A 20,322-nucleotide genomic window follows, 5' to 3' on the forward strand; every position below is an offset into this window, starting at 1 on the left:
ATTTGACGGGTAATAACCTAATTTTTCCCCAGTCGAGTCTGCTTCGCCTGTGACGGCAATTACTGAGGGATCTCTCCCTGCCCTTGTCTCGACCCACGAGCCTTTCCTTACGTGTTCCCTCCCCTGCCCAGCCGAGGAGGGCAGGGATGGAGCCCTTTGGTTGGCACCCGGCATCCAGCCAGGGCCAGCCCAGCACAGTTTTTTATCAAAATGCAATTAAGAGGTTTCAAGTGTACTTGGAGTGTGACTGTCCTAGGCACAGTGAAAGCACGGAAGCTTTGCTGTGAAGGCACTTTGGTAGCAGAGCTGTTGTTAGGAATGCTTCAGCTGAAGGCAGTACTTCAGCCGCCATGTGTTATCCCAGCCCCGTACTGTCCAGTGGATGAAGCTCCGTCACCACAATGTGGTGTTACTGTAACCGCCAACTGCAGTACGAGATTATGCAGGCAGGGCCAGAATTTCACCAGAAGCTCACGTGTCTGAAAGCAAGAGCTCTGTCAGCAGAATGGGGAAGCACGAATCTGGCTAGAGAAAAGAGGCATTTCCTTTCTTTCCCCTCTGCCCTGCCCATACACAAACCAGCCAGATGGCAAGTGAGAAGGCAAGGGATGTTATTATCCCCTTTAGCAGATAAGGCAGTGAGACAGCCACATTAAGTACTTCGCTGCAATTTACACCGGAAGGATGTGCTTAGCCAAGAAATGAACCACAACTGCTTGGACATCTGCCTTAACCAGGAAATCACCCTTCCCCCTTCGCCAGTTCAAAACCAGAAGTGTTCGTTCTCACTTCAGCGTCTAAGCCTGAGAGGTAGACAAGAAAATTAATAAAAATCGTAATTAAATGTAAATTAAGGAAGATGGAGAGAAAGGGAGGGGAACAAAAAAATCAGAGAAGGAAACAGGCAGGGAGGTGCAGAGGTGAGTGCAGCCGTGTGTGGGAGAGGCTAGGAAGTGAAAGCCAAAGATAAACAAGATTTGAGAGGGAATTTAGGCGGGTGATTGAATATTAAATGTTGCAAAATTTAAACAAAAGTTACCTGAAAATTAAAAAGTCCAAAAAAAACCAACAAAAAGCAAGTGAATCGGAATGCTTCATAGTGAAGTTCTAAGTCACAGTTAGTTCCTACTTCTAGGATCAGTCTTGGGGCGTTGATTGACAAAGTGTACTTAAATAACATTTGATGGCTCACTAAATATATCCAGTAGCTATTCTGCATCTGCTAGGCTTCGTGTTCCTTATCTAGAAGATGAACCCATGATTTTTGTTCTGACGCTGGTGGTGCAGATTGCTCTGGGGCCAGGGGTTTCAGAGCGAGAAGGAGAAAGGCAGTGTAGGTAGACCGGCTGGTCGCTACAAGCTGAGCATCTGTAGGATCTGTTTCTTCATGTTTGCCTACAACCCAGCACCAGCACTTCAGTACTTCCTATGCCAAGAACAAAATATCTCCTTTATATCGATCTTTTAGAAGCTTGTGAGCCCCAGGGGATAAGTACCAACGTCCACGATATGTGGATTTTGGAACATGCAGTCTTGAGAAATGCAAAGGTTCTCCAGTCGTCGCTTTGGTCGGGATACCTGTTCCCATGCTCTTTTCTGAAGGCCTTTTAGCCATCTTACTTCGCCTCTCTGCAACACAGGCATCAAGTCCTCGTAAAGGAACTCTGAAGAAACTCTTCAGACACACAGCTACATGCCCCATTTGTCCCCTGCTTCCCCTATGTCAGCAAAACGCTGTGTTGAAAAACCTTAGTTATAGTTCACCCTCACCTGGAATAACTTTAGAGGGACACAGCAGAAGCCAAAATGGTTTACAGATGAACAGAGGCATCCTGAAGGCCTGTTTGAGAGCACGAGAAAGGAGTTCAGTGCAGAGGGAGAACAGAGAGTTGTGAAGATACCGGTGTGGGAAGAGAAAACCGGTCGTTTTCCTTGCCTAAATGCAAAAATGAGGGCTGATTCAGTGAAACTGAACGGATATTTAGAACACTAAAGGAGGGGGAGCGGGGGGGACACACCTCAATGTAAAATTCTTACATAGGAATCACTACCCACCACTGCAGTTTATAAATAACACAGATCTCAACAGAAATGTGTCTAGGCTAAGGCTTTCATCCTAAATTAAACCAGTTATGAACAACAGAGCCTTTATAACTGGTTTTCAGGGGTTCAGCACCATGGCTTCACGTGGTCAGTTATGGCCAGGCAGAACACATCATCCTCTACTGAAGACTCTGGTCTCATAAACAAACTGCAGCTGTGTGTGGTGTACGGAGTTGAACTTCCCTTGGACCCAGAAGGGGAAAAGCCTGTGTTCTAGAAACGGTTTAAGCTTCATTCAAAGGTTTAGCACGCTTTTGAAGATGTTGGCGTTGCCGTGGAGGATTAGGATTCGGTTCTTCCTTAGCGTGATTGCTACGAACCGGACACGCGGTTGCTGGGAGTATGTTCTGACGACAGCTGGCAGATATTCTGGGGTCTGCCTACAAAAGAAGGGGCGTGTTTGCTGAGATGGCCCCGTTTGCTACACAGGTTTTCAGCCCACATCTTTCAGTACTTTCTTCACAGTTGACTAAACATCAGGAAAGAACACATTGCAACAAATCCTGGGCCTTCTCTTCCTACAGTGAGACCTTCTAAAGCAGATGCTAATGTAGTGCCCTAGATTTGTATCAACAGGTTGCTAAAACAGTTGACACACAGAGCAAATCAATCACTGCAAGTGGTATTTAAAGAATAGCTGGCTTTGTGGAAATAAGAAGTGGCTAGGGTTTGACCAACCTGATTTATTGTGTCCTTTTGTTTGCTTTAAAAAGGTTAATGGCAGAAACCTCCTTTCAGTTGACTTTGATCGAACCACAAAGACGGAAAAGATCTACGACGACCACCGTAAATTTCTGCTGAGGATTGCCTACGACACGTCGGGGCACCCCACCCTGTGGCTCCCCAGCAGCAAGCTGATGGCCGTCAACGTCACCTACTCGTCCACAGGTCAAATAGGCAGCATACAGCGAGGGACGACTAGTGAGAAAATAGAGTATGATGGACAGGGAAGGATAGTGTCTAGGGTCTTTGCTGACGGGAAAACTTGGAGCTACACCTACCTGGAAAAGGTAAAGAGCACTCGGGTTTTAAAACACACTTTGAACATGCTGAAATTCTGCAGCGTCTGCCTGCTGCATGCAAAGTGAAAACAGGTAGTAGAAGCACATTTCAATTATTCTGAGTATCAACATGTGATTCCTAGGGGAATGTTTTATACAATAGATATGTAATCACGCCGTAGCTAATTGCCAGGAATTGATGTCTCTTTAAATTATTTAGGCCGCTGACTAATAAGAAGCATCTGTATTTACCTTTTATCTTAACACTTAAAATAAGGTGCGGGGAGTAGCTCTCTGCAGTGTAATTCAGTTGAAAATGATTTGTTTGTAAATTCTTCACTGCTGGGTTTTTTCCCTACCAAGCCAAGCTCTTGTTTAAATAGTTACAGCTGTCGATCTGTGCTCGCTGCGTGTGGCAGCGTCAGACCAAACGACAGGCAGATCAGGAACCTTCGTTCGACAGAACGACTGCCCAGCGGCAGCGCTGCCCCTGGAAGTGTCGGTGAATACCCCCATGCGAGATCTCACGCCTGCCATGCAACAGGAGACCCCGTTTCGTTCGGGGGTTTAAACACGTTCCTGCGGGAGCTGTTGCCCAGCAAATACTGTTAGCTAGTCGCTGCAGACCTGACTTAACGACGACCTATGCTACCTAAGAGCCAGGCAGCAGAAGAACGTCAGAGTAATTCCGAGTAGCTCCTTGGAATATAAATAACCAAACAGTTATTTTGCCTGTGTCTTACAGAACGAGAGCCCGGTATTCGGGGATCTCAAGCTATCCAAATTCTTCAAAACCATCTCTAATTGTAGGGAAGAAATTGTGTCTCCCATATGTTGTTCTCCTCGTGAGTTAATGGCTCTAAGACAGTTTTACTTCTCCCCATGTTAAACATGACTTATCTGAATCCATTGACAATCTGCTGTTTAGCTGTGAGTGCTTGATAAAAGAGTGATACAGTCATAACAAGTAGCACATTATGAATGTGGAACTACTAATTACAGAACCCCTTACAATTAAGCATCCAAGTAAATTAGGCAGGGAGAATTTAACAACATGTAAGGTCAAGGATAACTCAATTAAAGAGGAGATAATTTTCTCAAGCGGGAATGTCACATTTTTGTGAAGAAACAGTATACATGGTGGGGGGGGGGAGGGGTGCTCCACCGTTTGTCACGTGGTAAAAATCTGTTCTTAATTTTCAGTCCATGGTTCTTCTGCTTCATAGCCAACGGCAGTACATCTTCGAATATGACCTGTTGGATCGGCTTTCCGCTGTCACCATGCCCAGCGTTGCTCGTCATACCATGCAGACTATCCGCTCCATTGGCTATTACCGGAATATCTACAACCCCCCGGAAAGTAATGCCTCTGTGATAATGGATTACAATGAGGAAGGGCAGCTCCTTCAAACTGCTTTCCTGGGGACAAGCCGAAGAGTATTATTCAAGTACAGACGGCAGACCAAGCTCTCAGAAATTTTATATGATAGTACAAGAGTTAGTTTTACGTATGATGAGACAGCAGGAGTCCTGAAAACAGTAAACCTCCAAAGCGATGGGTTCATCTGCACCATTAGATACAGGCAGATTGGCCCGTTGATTGACAGGCAGATTTTCCGCTTTAGCGAAGACGGAATGGTAAATGCCCGATTTGACTACAGCTACGACAACAGCTTCAGAGTGACTAGCATGCAAGGCGTCATCAATGAAACCCCCTTGCCCATTGATCTCTACCAGTTTGATGACATCTCTGGCAAAGTTGAACAGTTTGGAAAATTTGGAGTTATCTATTATGATATTAACCAGATCATTTCGACAGCTGTAATGACCTACACGAAACACTTCGACGCACACGGCCGCATCAAGGAAATTCAGTACGAGATATTTCGGTCATTGATGTATTGGATTACAATTCAGTATGACAACATGGGACGAGTGACAAAAAGAGAAATTAAGATCGGGCCGTTTGCCAACACCACGAAATACGCTTACGAGTATGATGTAGACGGTCAGCTCCAGACAGTTTATCTGAATGAAAAAATAATGTGGCGGTACAACTATGACCTGAATGGCAACCTCCACTTGCTCAACCCCAGTAGCAGCGCCCGTTTGACGCCGCTTCGCTACGACCTGAGGGACAGAATAACTCGGCTAGGCGACGTCCAGTACCGATTAGATGAAGATGGGTTTCTGCGTCAGCGGGGTACCGAAATCTTTGAATACAGTTCAAAGGGCCTTCTTACCCGAGTGTATAGCAAAGGCAGTGGGTGGACAGTGATTTACCGTTACGATGGCCTTGGGCGACGAGTTTCCAGTAAAACTAGCCTCGGACAGCATCTCCAGTTTTTTTACGCAGACCTTACGTACCCAACCAGGATAACTCACGTGTATAACCACTCAAGTTCTGAAATCACATCTCTCTACTATGATCTACAAGGACACCTTTTTGCCATGGAAATCAGCAGCGGGGACGAGTTTTACATTGCATCAGACAATACGGGGACACCGCTGGCTGTTTTCAGTAGCAACGGTCTCATGCTTAAACAAATTCAGTACACTGCGTACGGAGAGATCTATTTCGACTCTAACCTTGACTTCCAGCTGGTAATAGGATTCCACGGAGGCTTATACGACCCACTGACCAAGCTAGTCCACTTCGGAGAAAGAGATTATGACATCCTGGCAGGCCGGTGGACAACACCTGATATTGAAATCTGGAAGAGAATTGGGAAGGATCCAGCCCCTTTTAATTTGTACATGTTTAGAAATAACAACCCCGCCAGTAAAATACACGATGTGAAAGATTATATCACAGGTAAACGAAGGTTGCTTAATTGCAAGACTCTCCCCCACTTGCTCACAAATGTACCTTTCTGTCTTCTCATAATCCAGAATCGGGTTATCTGGGTTACAGGCTGCAGATACTGCCTGGGGAAGGTTAGTAGAGAAACTCCCAGGGAAGATAATTGTTTAGAAAAGTACTTGGCACTCAGAACGAGATCAACAAAGTGATTTTAGCTCAGGGATGCTGGACCTATAGACGTCCAATTCAGACTGGAATTCACAATTTTGGTGGAGTACCTAAATCCGTCCTATTTGGCAAAGTTCTTTATGAGGAAGCTTTAAGCACTTAGCAGCGGGAGTAATTACAGCAAACAAGCTTGTCAGAAATAAAGAAACAGCAAAGAGGAGATCTTGAAAATATCTCCTCTAGCTTTACACATCAATTTAGGTACCTGCGTAAGAGATTAAGATCCACAGGCCACTATTAGCTTTCAGGTTTAGGTAACTAAACCTATACCTTGTGCCCCACACAGTCCTTACAGTGCTTTAACATTGGACTGTTGACCCAAAAGTGTGATTCAGAGCATCTCAGTATACAGAGGGTGTTCCCAAATACACTTTGGAGTACCAGTGGAACACACCTCCTCCTCTCCCACTGACTGAACTGTAACGCAGGGAGACTCAGCTGGAGATCTCGGTGCATTGGGAGAGGGAAGGGGAGCCCTAGGTTCTCTGTTACACATTGCCCAGTGCTCTTACACCGGAAAAACAGACTCCCTGAGCAAGCACAAGAGTAAGAACCCCTCAAGACCAGTCACAAAAATCTCCTTGTGTGTGGATTAGAGCAGGCTGCTTCGTGGCTCTTGGCTACTGGGCAGTAAAAAAGACCGCAGGCAAGAGGGAGTGAGACTATAAAGTAGCAAGGGCAGGAGGGGTCTCTCTATGACCAGTTTAACTCATCAACATACCAGCAGGTGTTGGCTGGAAGTTGGTGGGTATTTTCTAGGGTAGGTCTTTGTAAGGCTACTACTGTAATTTGGCTAAGAAAGAGATGTCCGATAAGCTCCAGGGCCAGCCCAAAGCAATGAGTACACAGCCAGGAGCAGGGAAGGGGTAGGACATAGGAAAAGGAGTGTGAATTTCTCTTTTGGCAACAAAAAGTTGCAAACATGCCATTTCTTGTATAACTGAGTTCCTAAGGAACCGATAGGCTTTTTGTGGGTCTGCAGTTCGCGATGTGTAGTGTTTTCCATTGTTTTACACCCCGAAAAACCTGGTGATTGCACGGCACCAGAAATGTCTGAAAAATGCATTGCTCAGATACACTTGAATTTTCCTATTTGAATAGGTGTAAGTAATCCAGAATATTTTACACAGCCCCTGCCGGACTACAGGAAGGGCTCAGCACCACTTAGGAGTTGTGAGACTGCCACTCAGAAGAGCATCCTGGGAATCAAGTGGGTTTGCATTAATGTAACAAACAGCAGCTATTAACAGGGCTGCTAACGGACTGCCTGGGAGCAAGGATAATAACAGACCTTTGAGTCTGTCCTCTTTCAGCAGCATGTGCTGTAGGGGATGCAGTTGCAGTCGGATTCTTTGTGGCATTGAAAACGATGCACTTAGTTCAAAAATTGCCTTCAAAATACAGCTTTAGTTCTTTTCTTAACATCTTTGACGCATGGAATAGATAGACACGCACCGCTCGTACGACGTTGTCCTTACGAAGAGTAGTTTGGCTGCCTGCCCGTTTTAGATGCAGAGCCTCATGAGGTGTAGCATTTCTCTGGATGGATTTCTCATCCAGCATTTCTCTGGAGAGGCTAGAAATTTATTTTAAGGTAACTATCTTTTTCTTCTTTTAACATTTGGAAAACTCTGGTTCCTTATTCCACTTATTTGAGGTGTTCTCAAATGAAAGCTACTAGACCTGGGGAGGAGCACTCTGCCAACTTCTGCTGAGCTTTGTGAAAGACCGGGGGCAGAAAGACTGAAACAAGGCGGAACACCCATTTTTGCCCAACAAGTGGTAACTAATCAGTTGTTGGCATCCCTAATTTATTTTTAACAGGACATGGCATGTATCGTAACTAATGTTCTGTAATGCTAATTGAGTACCCTGTCTGTTCACTGGTACAACTGTAACACATTCCATGAGCCTGCAGTTTCATCGGTACAGCTGCATCTTGAAGAGGGGGCAGTTTTCTTGAATCAACCTAAACCATCTGCCAAATCATCTGAAAGGCAGCCGACCGTATAGGTGTTATTTCCAGGGTAGAGTGAAGAGGTGGCAGTAGCACATACGTAACACACGGGCAGGATGTGCTCTGCAGTCCTTTTTCTTTCTCACTTTGTTTTAAAGTATTGATGATGGAGGTGCAGCAGGGAGCGTGCTCAGCCTGGCCATGAGAACCAAATCAGTTTAGGCAATATTGGAAGGCAATCTCCCTTTACTCGTGCTCCTGTAGCTGTTCTGGAGGTCACTGAGGCCATCGGAGTCGATGGAACCCGCAGTGCCTGTCAGATGAACAGAGATTTCCTTGTCAGTGTAGAACTTCCAGCTCACTGCGCAGCCGTGCCGTTCTACCTGCAGTACCAGTCTGCATCCACCCACGGCAAAACGAAGGATGTTGAATAATTTTCATGTTGCTGAAGGAAATCAACCATGCCAGAAACTATTCCACGTAAAAATGGTCTGATTGAAAAGTATAGAACCACCCTAATATTCTTTTCTCTTTTTAAATGATTCTCTTTCAGATGTGAACAGCTGGCTGGTGACATTCGGCTTCCATCTGCACAACGCCATTCCTGGTTTCCCTGTTCCGAAATTTGATTTAACAGAACCTTCGTATGAACTTGTGAAGAGCCAGCAATGGGAGGACATACCAGTAAGAAACAAAACTAAACATACAAATGGGACAGGGCAGAATGTTCCCTTCTGTTCAGACCCTATTAGGCAGGGGTAATCCTGACAGGGTAACTTGCTAAGTGAAGTCTGAACGGTGCTCGTCAAACCTCTGCCTTTTATCTACTTTCAAAAGAATTTAAGAAATTACAGATGGTGTTTTCTCTTACAGATTTGCTAAGTTAGGTACCGTTTTAAATAAGCTTTTGTTTGCTTCAGCAATAATAAAAACGCAGAAAAACTATAATCAGTGAAAAGAAGTTTAAGAGCCTTTAAAGATGTCTACGTTTCCTAGCAGAAACGAGAGATTAGATCTGTACTAACACTCCGCCTGAAGGCAGAAACTGTACTAAAAAACAGACTGAAATAAACAGAAGAAGAGGTGATATAAATTATGCATACCAGGCACCACTACAATCTTACTTCTCTTTAATATTAACCGTGTTTTATATGTAAAGATAAAATATTGAAAGTGAAATTACCTGAGGTAAAACCCATTACGTTACATAAAGGCAAAACTCCAGGTGCTTATGAAGTTCTTTGGGAGGAAAAAAATGAATTTCGGTCCTGAACATAACGCTACAGTTTTAAATGATGGAAGGAATAAATGTGGAAGTTGAAATCTAAACCTGCTGGGTAAGAAAATTATATTTAGAATTCAAACTTACTCGATGACCAAAGACCTATGGCCTCGAAAACCCTACAGTTGTCAGTTAAGAGGGAAGTGTTGAGAGGCAGTAAAACAGGTTGTGAGCAGTCAAAACCAGACCTCTTCTTACAGGGATCATGATAGAGAACTTTAGGAGATTAAAAGAGGATACGATCGTGAAGAACCTTACAACTTAACTTTGCCTGCGTGAAGGGACCCACTATGTATCCGTTTTAATAGCCAGGGATTGGGTAACAGGGAAAGCCTGCAGAGCACAGCATGAGGATAGTGTTGGCCATGAGCAGAAGCAGTGATAGAGGAGCACTGCGAGTATTCCAGGTCATGCAGGAGGTACTGTCTCCCGTCATCAGGCATGGATGAAACCTGTCATCAGGCATGGGTGTCAAGAACTATCAGAGGTTGTTTATTTAGATCTCAAAGGCTAAAAAAATGCAGTTATCCACTAACACCAGCAAAGGTACATCAGGAAAAGAACCGGTCTGGTCCAAGAGATGAGAGCAGACAGCTAGTTGTCAGCCGTCTTCATGACAGAGCTCAGCAGTGTGAGGAGTGCCAGGGGCATGTGACACAACAGAGAGAAGGGAGAGGAACACAAGATTCAAATTTCTCAGGTAGGAAGAAGCTGTGGCTATGATAGTCGCTGCTGAACAAGCAAATGCAGCCAGGAGCCAGAAGTAAACAGACAAACCACTTAGTATTTTAAAACATTCTGGAGTGAGTGAGCTTTACCAGGCTCTCAGGTTTTTGCTTCAGAGCTCTGAGGATAAATGTTAAAAATAAATAAACTCTGTCACTATGAAGTTGCTATAGCATCTTGCTGCTCTCGCTGATGAGCGTGCTGCCTCGAATATATTCTGTGCTCAACAGCTTTCACGTGGGATTTACAACAGCCGAACTCCAAACGTATTAGCAAGTGCAGACAGGAATCTGCCACATTCAGGAAGAGCTGAGAGTCCGAGTCAATTCATAATTCCCTCAGGAACTGTCCCCTCCGAGAAGCCACCCTTGTGGCAGAGCAGAGAAGCCCAGGCTCTGGTTAGCAGCAAGGCTGAATTAAGGCTGTAGGAGTCTGTTAATGACTCCTGCATGGTCTCCCACCCAGAAATTTGTGAAAACTAAACAGGCTTTTGCCTCATTTGTCAGCAGTGAGCCAAGTGGCTTAAACAGTATTTTTACTGAAGGGAGAAGGGGTCAATTGGAAGATAAACCAGATCATCTACAGAAACTAAGTACTCCTTTTCAAAAGTGCAGCCAAAGCTATTTAAACCTTCCTCTGTTTCCCGCTGAGACAACTGCTAGGGCAGCTCTCTGCTCCTACCTCTGTCAGTACTAGCTCCTTCGCAGCTCGTCCCTGCTAAGACCCAGGGTTAGGCAGAGAAGATGTGCCTGTTCTGTGCGGTCATAAGCTCTCACCCCAGCCACAGCTGAGCCTGTGATGCGAGCTGCCCCACTGCCCAGATGTGCTGACCCTCCCTGCCAGCTGCCCCTGCCCTTCCAGCTGTTGGGGCTAACCACAGCCGTTCGGTACGCTCTCTGGTCCTGTTCCCCAGCTATCCTTCTCTTCACCAGGAGTCCGTGCGGCACACTTGGCTACACGTGGCTCTTAACAGTCAAGGAAACGCTTGAAACAGATTCTCCTACCCTAGCTTTTCCATCTTATAGCACCTTCCAGTGCCTGAAGGGGCTACAAGGAAGCTGGGGGGGACTTTTTACAAGGGCCTGTAGTGACAGGACAAGGGGTAACGGGTTTAAATTGAAAGTGGGGAGGGTTAGATTGGATATCAGGAAGAAGTTCTTCCCGAAGAGGGTTGAGAGGCACTGGAACAGGTTGCCCAGAGAAGCTGTGGATGCCCCATCCCTGGAAGTGTCCAAGGCCAGGCTGGATGAGGCTTTGAGCAACCTGGTCTAGTGGAAGGTGTCCCTGCCCATGGCAGGGGGGTTGGAACTAGAGGATCTTTAAGGTCCCTTCCAGCCCAAACCGTGCTGTGATTCTGTGATCCTGTGCTTTTGCACCCCACAATCGCAGCTCTCGTTTCCTCCCCTTTATAGCACACCCACCTTTTCAACAAGAACACCCCCGATACGGTAAAACGTGACATACCAAGGGGGCATATTTTAGTCTTGCCTGTGGCTTCTTTGAACTCGTTGCCCCGTCTCTTTGCTGGCTGTCAACACAGCACTCTGCTGTACTCAGGATCGCACCCCACCGAAGTTCCAGGGAAGAGAAGGTGCTCATCTCTCCTAGACAGCATGCTGGTACTTGGGGGAGAAAGGGAAGCTCACAACTGACTTGGCCACAGCTTTTCCACACATCCCCTTTTACCAGTTTCTGTAATTACTTGCAAGAAAGGGCATCAGTCCCCAGTATTCCACCCCTTTGCTCCATACCATGTGCTTCCTTCTCTTTTACTATACTGTCATCGCAGTGGGATTTCCCCCCGCTCTCTTTGGCAGCGGGAGGGGTTACGAGAGCCTCCCTGCAGCTCGGTCTTGGAGCTACCTGAGAGACACTGTCTCCTGATGCAGCGCAAAGAAGGGCTTGTTCCTGTTCTAAAGCGCAGCTTCGGGACCTGCACAAATCTCCTCAGCCTGGATGGAGCCCTGGTAGACAGGAATCACAGTCAAGCAAGCGGGGAGGTTGAGGTGACACCGTAGTAAGCCAGCTCTTACCCGTATTCAGAAGCGGCGTTGCAAAGATCTGCCCTGTGCAGCCCCGTAAGTGGCCTCTGACGTTAAATCTTAATTTTGTGCAGGTTCGCAGGGAGACAAAGAGAGAAAGCACTGAACATTATCCAACAAAACAGTCTTGTAACTCAGCAGAACAAGCAGTATGTAGATTTAATTAACTCCTTGGCACTGTCAGTTGTGGCATATCCTGTTGTCGTCCGCGGGCAGCGCACCAAGAAAGCCTGGCTGTTTGGCATGTAAAGGGCTACAGATGGCTGGTAAAACTTCTGTCTGTTCTTGTTTACAGCCAATTTCTGGAGTGCAACAACAAGTGGCGAGACAAGCAAAGGCTTTTCTTTCCCTGGGAAAGATGGCAGAAGTGCAGGTCAGCAGACGGAAATCCAGCGGAGAGAAGTCGTGGCTGTGGTTTGCTACAGTGAAGTCTCTGATCGGGAAAGGGGTGATGCTCGCTGTCAACCAAGGCAGAGTGCAGACAAACGTGCTCAACATTGCGAATGAGGACTGCATTAAAGTGGCAGCTGTTCTGAACAATGCCTACTACCTAGAAAACTTGCATTTCACCGTTGAGGGAAAGGACACGCACTATTTTATCAAGACCACCTCCCCGGAGAGTGACCTTGGGACGCTGAGGCTGACAAGTGGGCGGAAGGCCCTGGAGAACGGCATCAACGTCACGGTTTCCCAGTCCACCACTGTGGTCAACGGCAGGACTCGTAGGTTTGCCGACGTTGAAATGCAGTATGGTGCTTTAGCGCTCCACGTCCGCTACGGCATGACGCTTGACGAGGAGAAGGCCCGAATACTGGAGCAAGCCAGGCAACGAGCTCTTTCCAGCGCCTGGGCCCGAGAACAACAGAGAGTGAGAGATGGAGAGGAAGGCGCCAGGTTGTGGACAGAAGGAGAAAAGAGGCAGTTGCTAAGTGCTGGGAAGGTACAAGGCTACGATGGGTACTATGTACTCTCTGTGGAGCAATATCCAGAATTAGCAGACAGCGCTAACAATATACAGTTCCTCAGACAAAGTGAGATAGGAAAGAGGTAACACACTGGCTTAGCTCAGGCTGCCAAAGAGACTCTGTCCCAGTGTCTTCTAAAAAGGAGACCAAACTGTTTTGCTGCATTACTACTTGAGCCTAAGCTTACACCTTTGCTCAGATTTTTTCTGTGGCACAATCCGAACAGACTCTGTATGGAAAAGAGCGCCTTCCAGAAGAATGATACTGCGAATGACAAAACGTTTTGGTTGGTTGGGTTTGGTTTTTTTTTTTCCTCAATGACCTTAAAGGTGATCTGCTTTAAAGAATATGTTTACATATGCATATCGCTGCACTCGAGTCGGACTGAAAAGTGTTTAAAAAAAAAAAAAGAAGAAAATAGAGAAGAAAAAGGCCTACAGGTTTTGCAACAGGCTGTCTGTTCTGTTGAGGCACTGTATTTAATTAAGACACAGACCCATACAGTGTTTCCAAATATTACCGAATTGTTGACCTTTGCTTATGAGAAGTAGTCTCTCTCTCTCTCTCTCCCTCTCTCTCACTGCATAGGACGTGGTATATTATCTGTTAATTTTAAAATGTGGGGCAAAAATTACTGTTTATAGACAACCCAACTGCTTTAAACTGTGCTGCTTTCTAAAAGGACATTGGCACAAGTGACTTATGCTACCATGGGAATTTAATAATGGATTTTACAGTGCTAACATGGTTTGCCTCGGGGGGAAAACGGCAAGTAGAATCCTTGTTGCAGATAAGCAAAGGAAACCCTGATTTTTTTGTAAATTATGTGAGACAAGTTGTTTATGGATTTTTATATGAATTACGATTTACTGTACATCAAATATTAGTCTCAGAGGAGTTAATTTATGTAAAGTGTTTAAAAAAGTTTATACTTAAAAATAAAACGATAAAAACATGTGCTGTGTGTGATTTTTTTAAAGAAAAAGGAATTGCACCTTTTATGTTATAGCTGTACAGTATAAAGGATTATATTGTAGAGATATAACAGTGATGACTAATGTCCAAAAGTGTTAATATTTTTGTATTAGGTTTAAAGCTGTGCATCTATCACTCTGCTGATAGGATGGGACACTCCAGAGTGGCTGGCTGAATCAGATCGCAGCTCCCTCCCCTCCTGCACCTCTCCTGTCACCCAGGCCAGTGCCACTTCATCAGTCATTGTTAGAAGGCACAGTAACCAAATCAGTCTCGTTTATTATGATGGAAGACTTTAATAGGTTGGGTTTTCCTTGTCTTTTTCCAGCCCTAACGTAATAAATGGACATTTATCCATACCAGGTGGGGTTTCTGTTGTTTTTTTCGAGGCTTTGTTTCACAATGGAGAGAATAGTGTCTCAGGTGCTTGGCAAATTGTAAGTAGAAGAAGAAGAAGAAGAAATGATGTAGTTTCATCCAGTTATGTCAACTTTGTCTTCTGTATAATACAGCTCTTTTAGGTGTTATAACTCCAGATAGAAGAAGCGTACCTCTGACCTGATGCTACAGAACTGCTCTTTAGGCAGGCAGGCTGTTCAGTGGGTTCACATCCTGGCCTTCGGCCGGCAGATCAAACCCCACGGCTGTGAACGCTGAACCTGGGGACGGAGAGGAAGGTCTAATTCCAGTGCCTAGTCCGCATCTCCACACCACTCCCTAGATTCGGCACGCTCTGCTCCCAGGCCCAGTATATTTGCTGCAGGACAGGACTGAAGTGTGCAGCTGGTTCCTTGTAAGAAGCCTGTGGTGGCATCTGTTCTACGTCTTGGCTGAAACCATTCTTAGAGCTTTACTCTCACGAGCACTAAATTCAGCCACAAAAATAAATATTTTTAAGATGAGACAAAATTGGGGTTTTTTGATGTTCATTGAAATATACACAGTATTTCTATCCATGTATTATAATGACGAAACATAGTAAGTGAACGTGTCTTAACTATGAATGGTTCAAGTGGATGTAATAAAAATAGTTTTCTAACTGCTTTGTATTCTGAGAGTCTATGGTATTACATACTCTAAATTGCACATTAGGATTGTTTGATAAACAGATCTGAATTTCTCCCAGCCAAGCCGCTACCGGATCGACAGTATCAGTGCTGTTACTGTACGTGTGTATTTGGTAGAGCATACAGAACTAATTACACGTATAACGAATGCTCATCATCTACTAGAATGAAAGCACAGATTAGTTGTTAGGATTTTTACCCCTGAGGGCCCTAAATTTAGAGAGGACGATGTGTCAGACCCCAGAGGCGTGTCATTGACCTGCGTATTCCTTTTGAAGATGTGAAATGCTAGGTGTTTGCAGTTCTGTCGGGTGGCTCCTCCGCAGCACTGTATTTAGCATGCTGTAAGTGCTCTCTGTTGAAATAGGCTCATATTCTAAATTATGTCAAATGTTTCTGTTCTGTTTGAATATGAAAAGCTTGTATAACATGTCAACAATGAAATATATCATCTACTTGATGCGTACCAGTTCCTTCTCCTTTGTTCTGGCACCAATAAGCAACAAATTATGGTATCTGTTGGTGATCATTTTAGATAAAGTCAAATCAAGCCAATTAGTGGCCTTGTTAGTAGGTATAATGAGCCTATTTCTTGCTAAAAAAGACTTGTGATCTGGACATGCTCCTGCAGGAAATAGTGACCTTGGGGAATATATAAACAAAAGATCTTTTTAAAGAAAAAAAAAAATGTATAACTAAAAGAAGCATATTACAAAAAAGAAAGGAGATTCTACGTATTTTAGGCAATGCCAGTCAAAATGCTATCCTGATATTTTGAGATGTATATTTCGTCTGATTTGTATTGTTCTTTTCATTTGCCTTCTTAACTTTATATGTGTCCTGAATTTTCCACAAATTGATAACTATAGATTGCATCTGGGCTTTCCAATAAAAGCCAACCCAATGTGTGTGTGTGTATGTGTGTTTATATTTGTTTCTTAAATCTGTGTGTCAGATACTGCATCTGTGCTACTGCTTTTCTCCTCCTGTCGGAAGCAGCAAACTGATCCAGTTGCACTGGTATCGATCCATTTGCTGCACAGTTTGGCAGTATCTTTGTTGAGTCTGTCCAATGGCCTCGCCTGCTAGCTCAGCAATGTGAATCGCTCCCTGGGAGCTCGCAGGTGGCCTACTTCAGAGGAAATATTAGAGTATACCTCACAAAGCCGTGTCTTTTATAGAAAAGCCAAAAAACAACAAAAAATCTGAATGGTTTTCTCACATGTCCTCCTGAGTAAAAGTAGGACAAAAAGTGTTTGGTTATAAGTAACAAGGTTGGCACTGGTCGTTAGGTACACACAGAAGAGACCCTTCAGTCTGCACTATCTGCCCACTTTGCAGATCCGCTGACTTCAGCACCGCTGCATGTCAAGAGACCCTGCTTTGATTTTAGCTGGAACAGGCAGACTTCCCCACACTTACTTGGTAGTGACAACCCCGAGCTGATAACATGTTGATCCAGCATGAATCAGGTCCCTCTGCTTAGCTAACTGTGGCCTAATTTTCTTATTTAAAAAAAAAAAAAAAAAAGCCAGTAAGAGACTTCTGTATGTTCACACTTGGGAGGTGAGAGATTTGCATTTGACAAGGGAAGGAAAAGATGCCGGTTACCCCTGCCACTCTTCAGAGGCACTTTTAAAGTGATGGCTGAAAGACTGTAAATGGAAAAAAAACACTGCATAAAATAACACTTGAAAGGGATTGTCTATGAGAGAATAGGCTGCATTTGCAGAGAATCTGAGATGACAAAATGTTTGAGTTCTGTCTTCAGGGAAAACAAAAAAAAAAAAAAACCACACAACAGGAAAAGGAAAAACTCCTAAAAGTGTTACTACCTTGGCTTGCTGCTAACTCCAGAGCGGCAGGCTACAGCTACGCGCACGGCCAGCATGAGAGCCGGTAAGACAGGGGAAGAGACTAGCGTGGAATTCTTTGGGAATGGGAAAGCCAAAGCAAAGACACTTAGTAGAAACAGCTCCTAAGCAGCTTATTCGAAGCTGCTTATGTGACACTTATTAGAAGCTGCCAGGGTTAAAAATAAGCCAAAGCAGAGAGTATTGCACAGCATAAACTGAACGGCAGAGGCACGGTGAAATCATCCCCCTGACTGCAAAGCCACATCCACCCGAGCCGACTGAGCAGCTTCTCACCCGCAGCCAACGAGTGCTAAGGACTGAAGAGGCAGCACTTCTCAAAGCACACTGATCCCTGACTGCATGCACAAGTTGCTGGGGCTCAGTGAGCCCCCCCAAAAAATAGCCCATGTGAAAACCAGTTAATTGATGGGGAGGTGCCAGTTTTTCCTCCCTGGGATAAAAACAGCGCGTGGTCTGTAGTGGTCACATGGACAGACAGAGCCTACAACGGGAGTTTGCCCACAGAGGTTGTGAGCTTTGTGGCAGGGTGACCATACGAGGCACGTTTAACTGCGTGAGCGCCTAGGCTAGACCCATGAAAAAAGTCAGAACACTAATAAGACATACAGCCCTGCTCCTCCTCCTCCCCCCAGCCCCCCAAACCCCTTTTACAACAGCAGTAACATAAATAAGGATGAAGTGCACCGCCAAAATCTGGGAAAACGCAGCTCGCCTCTTCATCCGCCCCAGAAACCTGAGCATTTGTCGCAGATCACAAAGTGTCGTGGGGCTTTCAGGATGAGAGGATGGTGGAAAGGCTGGTTTCTCGTGCCACCTCCTCATCGCACGATAGAACACGGGCACTGTGAGGGTGGGAGAGGAGCAAGGCCGTGCTGTCCGAGGCTGGGACACGCTGCCCTGCTTTAGCAAGGGGATGCGGAGGGGGAGGGAGGTGGCCTAAAATGCGACACAGAGTGAAGTCCCACAGGTACTGCACAAACGCTGGCATGAGGATTACCTTGACTGTGCTATTCTTTGTACTAATGCCTTAAAAAACAACTTAGAAGAAAAAAATCGTAGCCTGGCCTGATATCTAGCATAACAAACGCATGCAATTCCGAATTGCCCAAGGATGAAATAAAATACATCCCTAAATAAAGACAAATATGCTAAATATTGTTTCCCACTTCCAACCAAAGCAAGCCAAACAGCAACACCATCCCTTTCTTTAAGTACATAAGAGCCTTAACTGCAATTTGGAAGGTGAAGAACAAGCGTAATAACACGGCAGCTCGTTAAGAGTGTCATGTTTTCACAGAGCGTATTTTACTGTGTTCAGTAGTTCTGCAGGTAAACCCTTTTGCTGTTAATTACTATAACTTCGCAGGTAAATTGAGTAAACCTTTTCATTCACTAAGTTAAAATTCTGTCATTGAGGAATATAAATTTGTAGAGACGCGTGCTTTCCCCCCCCCCCCAATAAACTAAGTCAAAGCTCACAGTAACGTAATTATGGAGCTTAGGGTTAATGGTTCCCACAAAGCTGTCTTAATAAAGCCTTTTGGGGATTCAGGAGGAAATGCAGAAATGAAGAACAGGGCTGGAAGGCGACACCATGTTTCAGCCGGCTCCAGTCACTCAATCACACTCAGCTGTCCGCGACAGCAGGAAAAGCCATGCGTTACGGGGGCACGCAGGAAATTGTTATCCCAACGCAATGAGGTATTTCCACATTCCAAGCCCAGGAATCATTTTAAAACTGAAATTACAGGAATGGTTATCTAATGAACCAATTAACCTCACATCAATTGGGAAAAATCCCCACAGTATAGGGAAACCTAGTGGAGGAATTCGTTAAGAATTCAAATCTTAACTATAGGCATGCAATGGTGTAGAAATGTCCATCTAGTGTTTGCTGACAAGAGCTACTGGGGGAAAAAATAGGATGGGGGAGGCGGGGGGTGTACTAAGACCAGGTGCTAGTCACCATTTTCCACAATGATGGGGAAGCGCATATAAAAGAAAACCCCAAAATTAGTGATGCCAACATCTGCCGATGACAGAAATTGATGGAGTGGCAACTAATGGCTGGGACAGAGCAGTCACACAGAACAATATGGATCACTCGCTGAAGTGAGCCCATTCAAACAAAATGTGTTTTAATACAGGCAACTCCCGAAGCGGAATATCGCACAATAAGAAATGCAAATCTTGCTATGAAAGGTATGTAGCCGCCTACAAGAGAGCAGTGACTGGAAAGAATGAGGAGTGCATAATAGATAAATAACTCACTGTGAGATCCCAGTACAATAGTGGTGGCAATGAAGAGCTCATAAGGGTGGAGAAGCTTAATGAGATTACTGGCCTTGCTTAACAAGGGAAATAGGAAGGCAATGTTATCTCTGCCTATGGCCCGGCAACACTCCTCCGGCATTCGCTCCCGGTGAACGCATCCTGAAGACGCTGTTAAAACCCTGGAGAGAGCACACAAGGAGCCATCACACATAAATCTGAAGCTTGGCAAGAAAACCATCTTTCAGGGACAGCTTTAAACAGCTCACCCAAAAGAAGAAAGGGGGAAAAAAAAACCCACACCACGCTAAAGGGTGCCTCGACAATAGACTCTTAAGTGCCTTCGCAGGAAAAAAATTGTAGGAGAGTGCTGCTAAGCGCTGGAGAAGAGGCAGTGGGTGGGAACGCAGCTCTGACAGAACTCCCATGAGGCTCCGGGTACTGAAAAGATGGAACTCTGCTTCGTGACCGCCAGAACAAACCGCAGGAGAAGTAGTTTCCAGAAGCTCTCGGCAAAGCAGGCCGTTATGGGCATTACACGTGGGGGGGGCTGGTGATGGGGGTTCAGGCCAGGCCACGGCACCTCCACTTGGCCTCACAGGAGACGTCCAAGCGGAAGCTACCTCACTCTGGCAAATGCCAGGCCAGAGCGGTTGGGTTTTGTCTTCCCCCGATCCCCTTCCAACCCCGAAATATCCCGGTTCATGTGGCACAGACTGAAGCCAACCAAGGCTCCTCTGGAAGCCCCGAGTTTTTAAATGGACAGGGCACGGCCGAGGCATTTAAAAACCATCCTTCGGTTTCCAGGGCGGAGATGCCCTGCTCTGTTACTTTTTAGAGCAGCTGATTAGTAAAAAACAACTAAAAATAAACCTCCTCGCGCTCTATTAAATGCTTCTCACGAGCGTAGCAGGAGGCAACGTGCCCGCACGTGTACGGCCCCAAGGCATCCAGAGGCAGGCGTTTCGCTAAAGGACACAGGACCGGCCCCGCGTGCGGGCCGGCACGCTGCCCCGAGCACCCGC

The 20,322-nt window shown here is 45.4% G+C and overlaps 1 protein-coding gene across 1 annotated transcript; it reads left to right on the forward strand.

Annotated features, from left to right (window-relative positions):
• Positions 1-2,816: 2,816 nt before the first annotated feature.
• LOC104505474 (teneurin-3) lies at positions 2,817-14,062 on the forward strand (the record flags this gene model as incomplete). Its single annotated transcript, XM_010158095.1, has 4 exons — positions 2,817-3,113; positions 4,308-5,919; positions 8,646-8,776; positions 12,438-14,062. Coding segments are annotated over 4 exons (2,796 nt in total), but the record flags the coding sequence as incomplete, so codon positions are not given.
• Between the last annotated feature and the right edge of the window lie 6,260 nt (positions 14,063-20,322).

Source organism: Eurypyga helias, unplaced genomic scaffold (assembly GCF_000690775.1).
Source record: "Eurypyga helias isolate BGI_N326 unplaced genomic scaffold, ASM69077v1 scaffold17030, whole genome shotgun sequence".
NCBI classification, from domain to species: Eukaryota; Metazoa; Chordata; class Aves; order Eurypygiformes; family Eurypygidae; genus Eurypyga; species Eurypyga helias.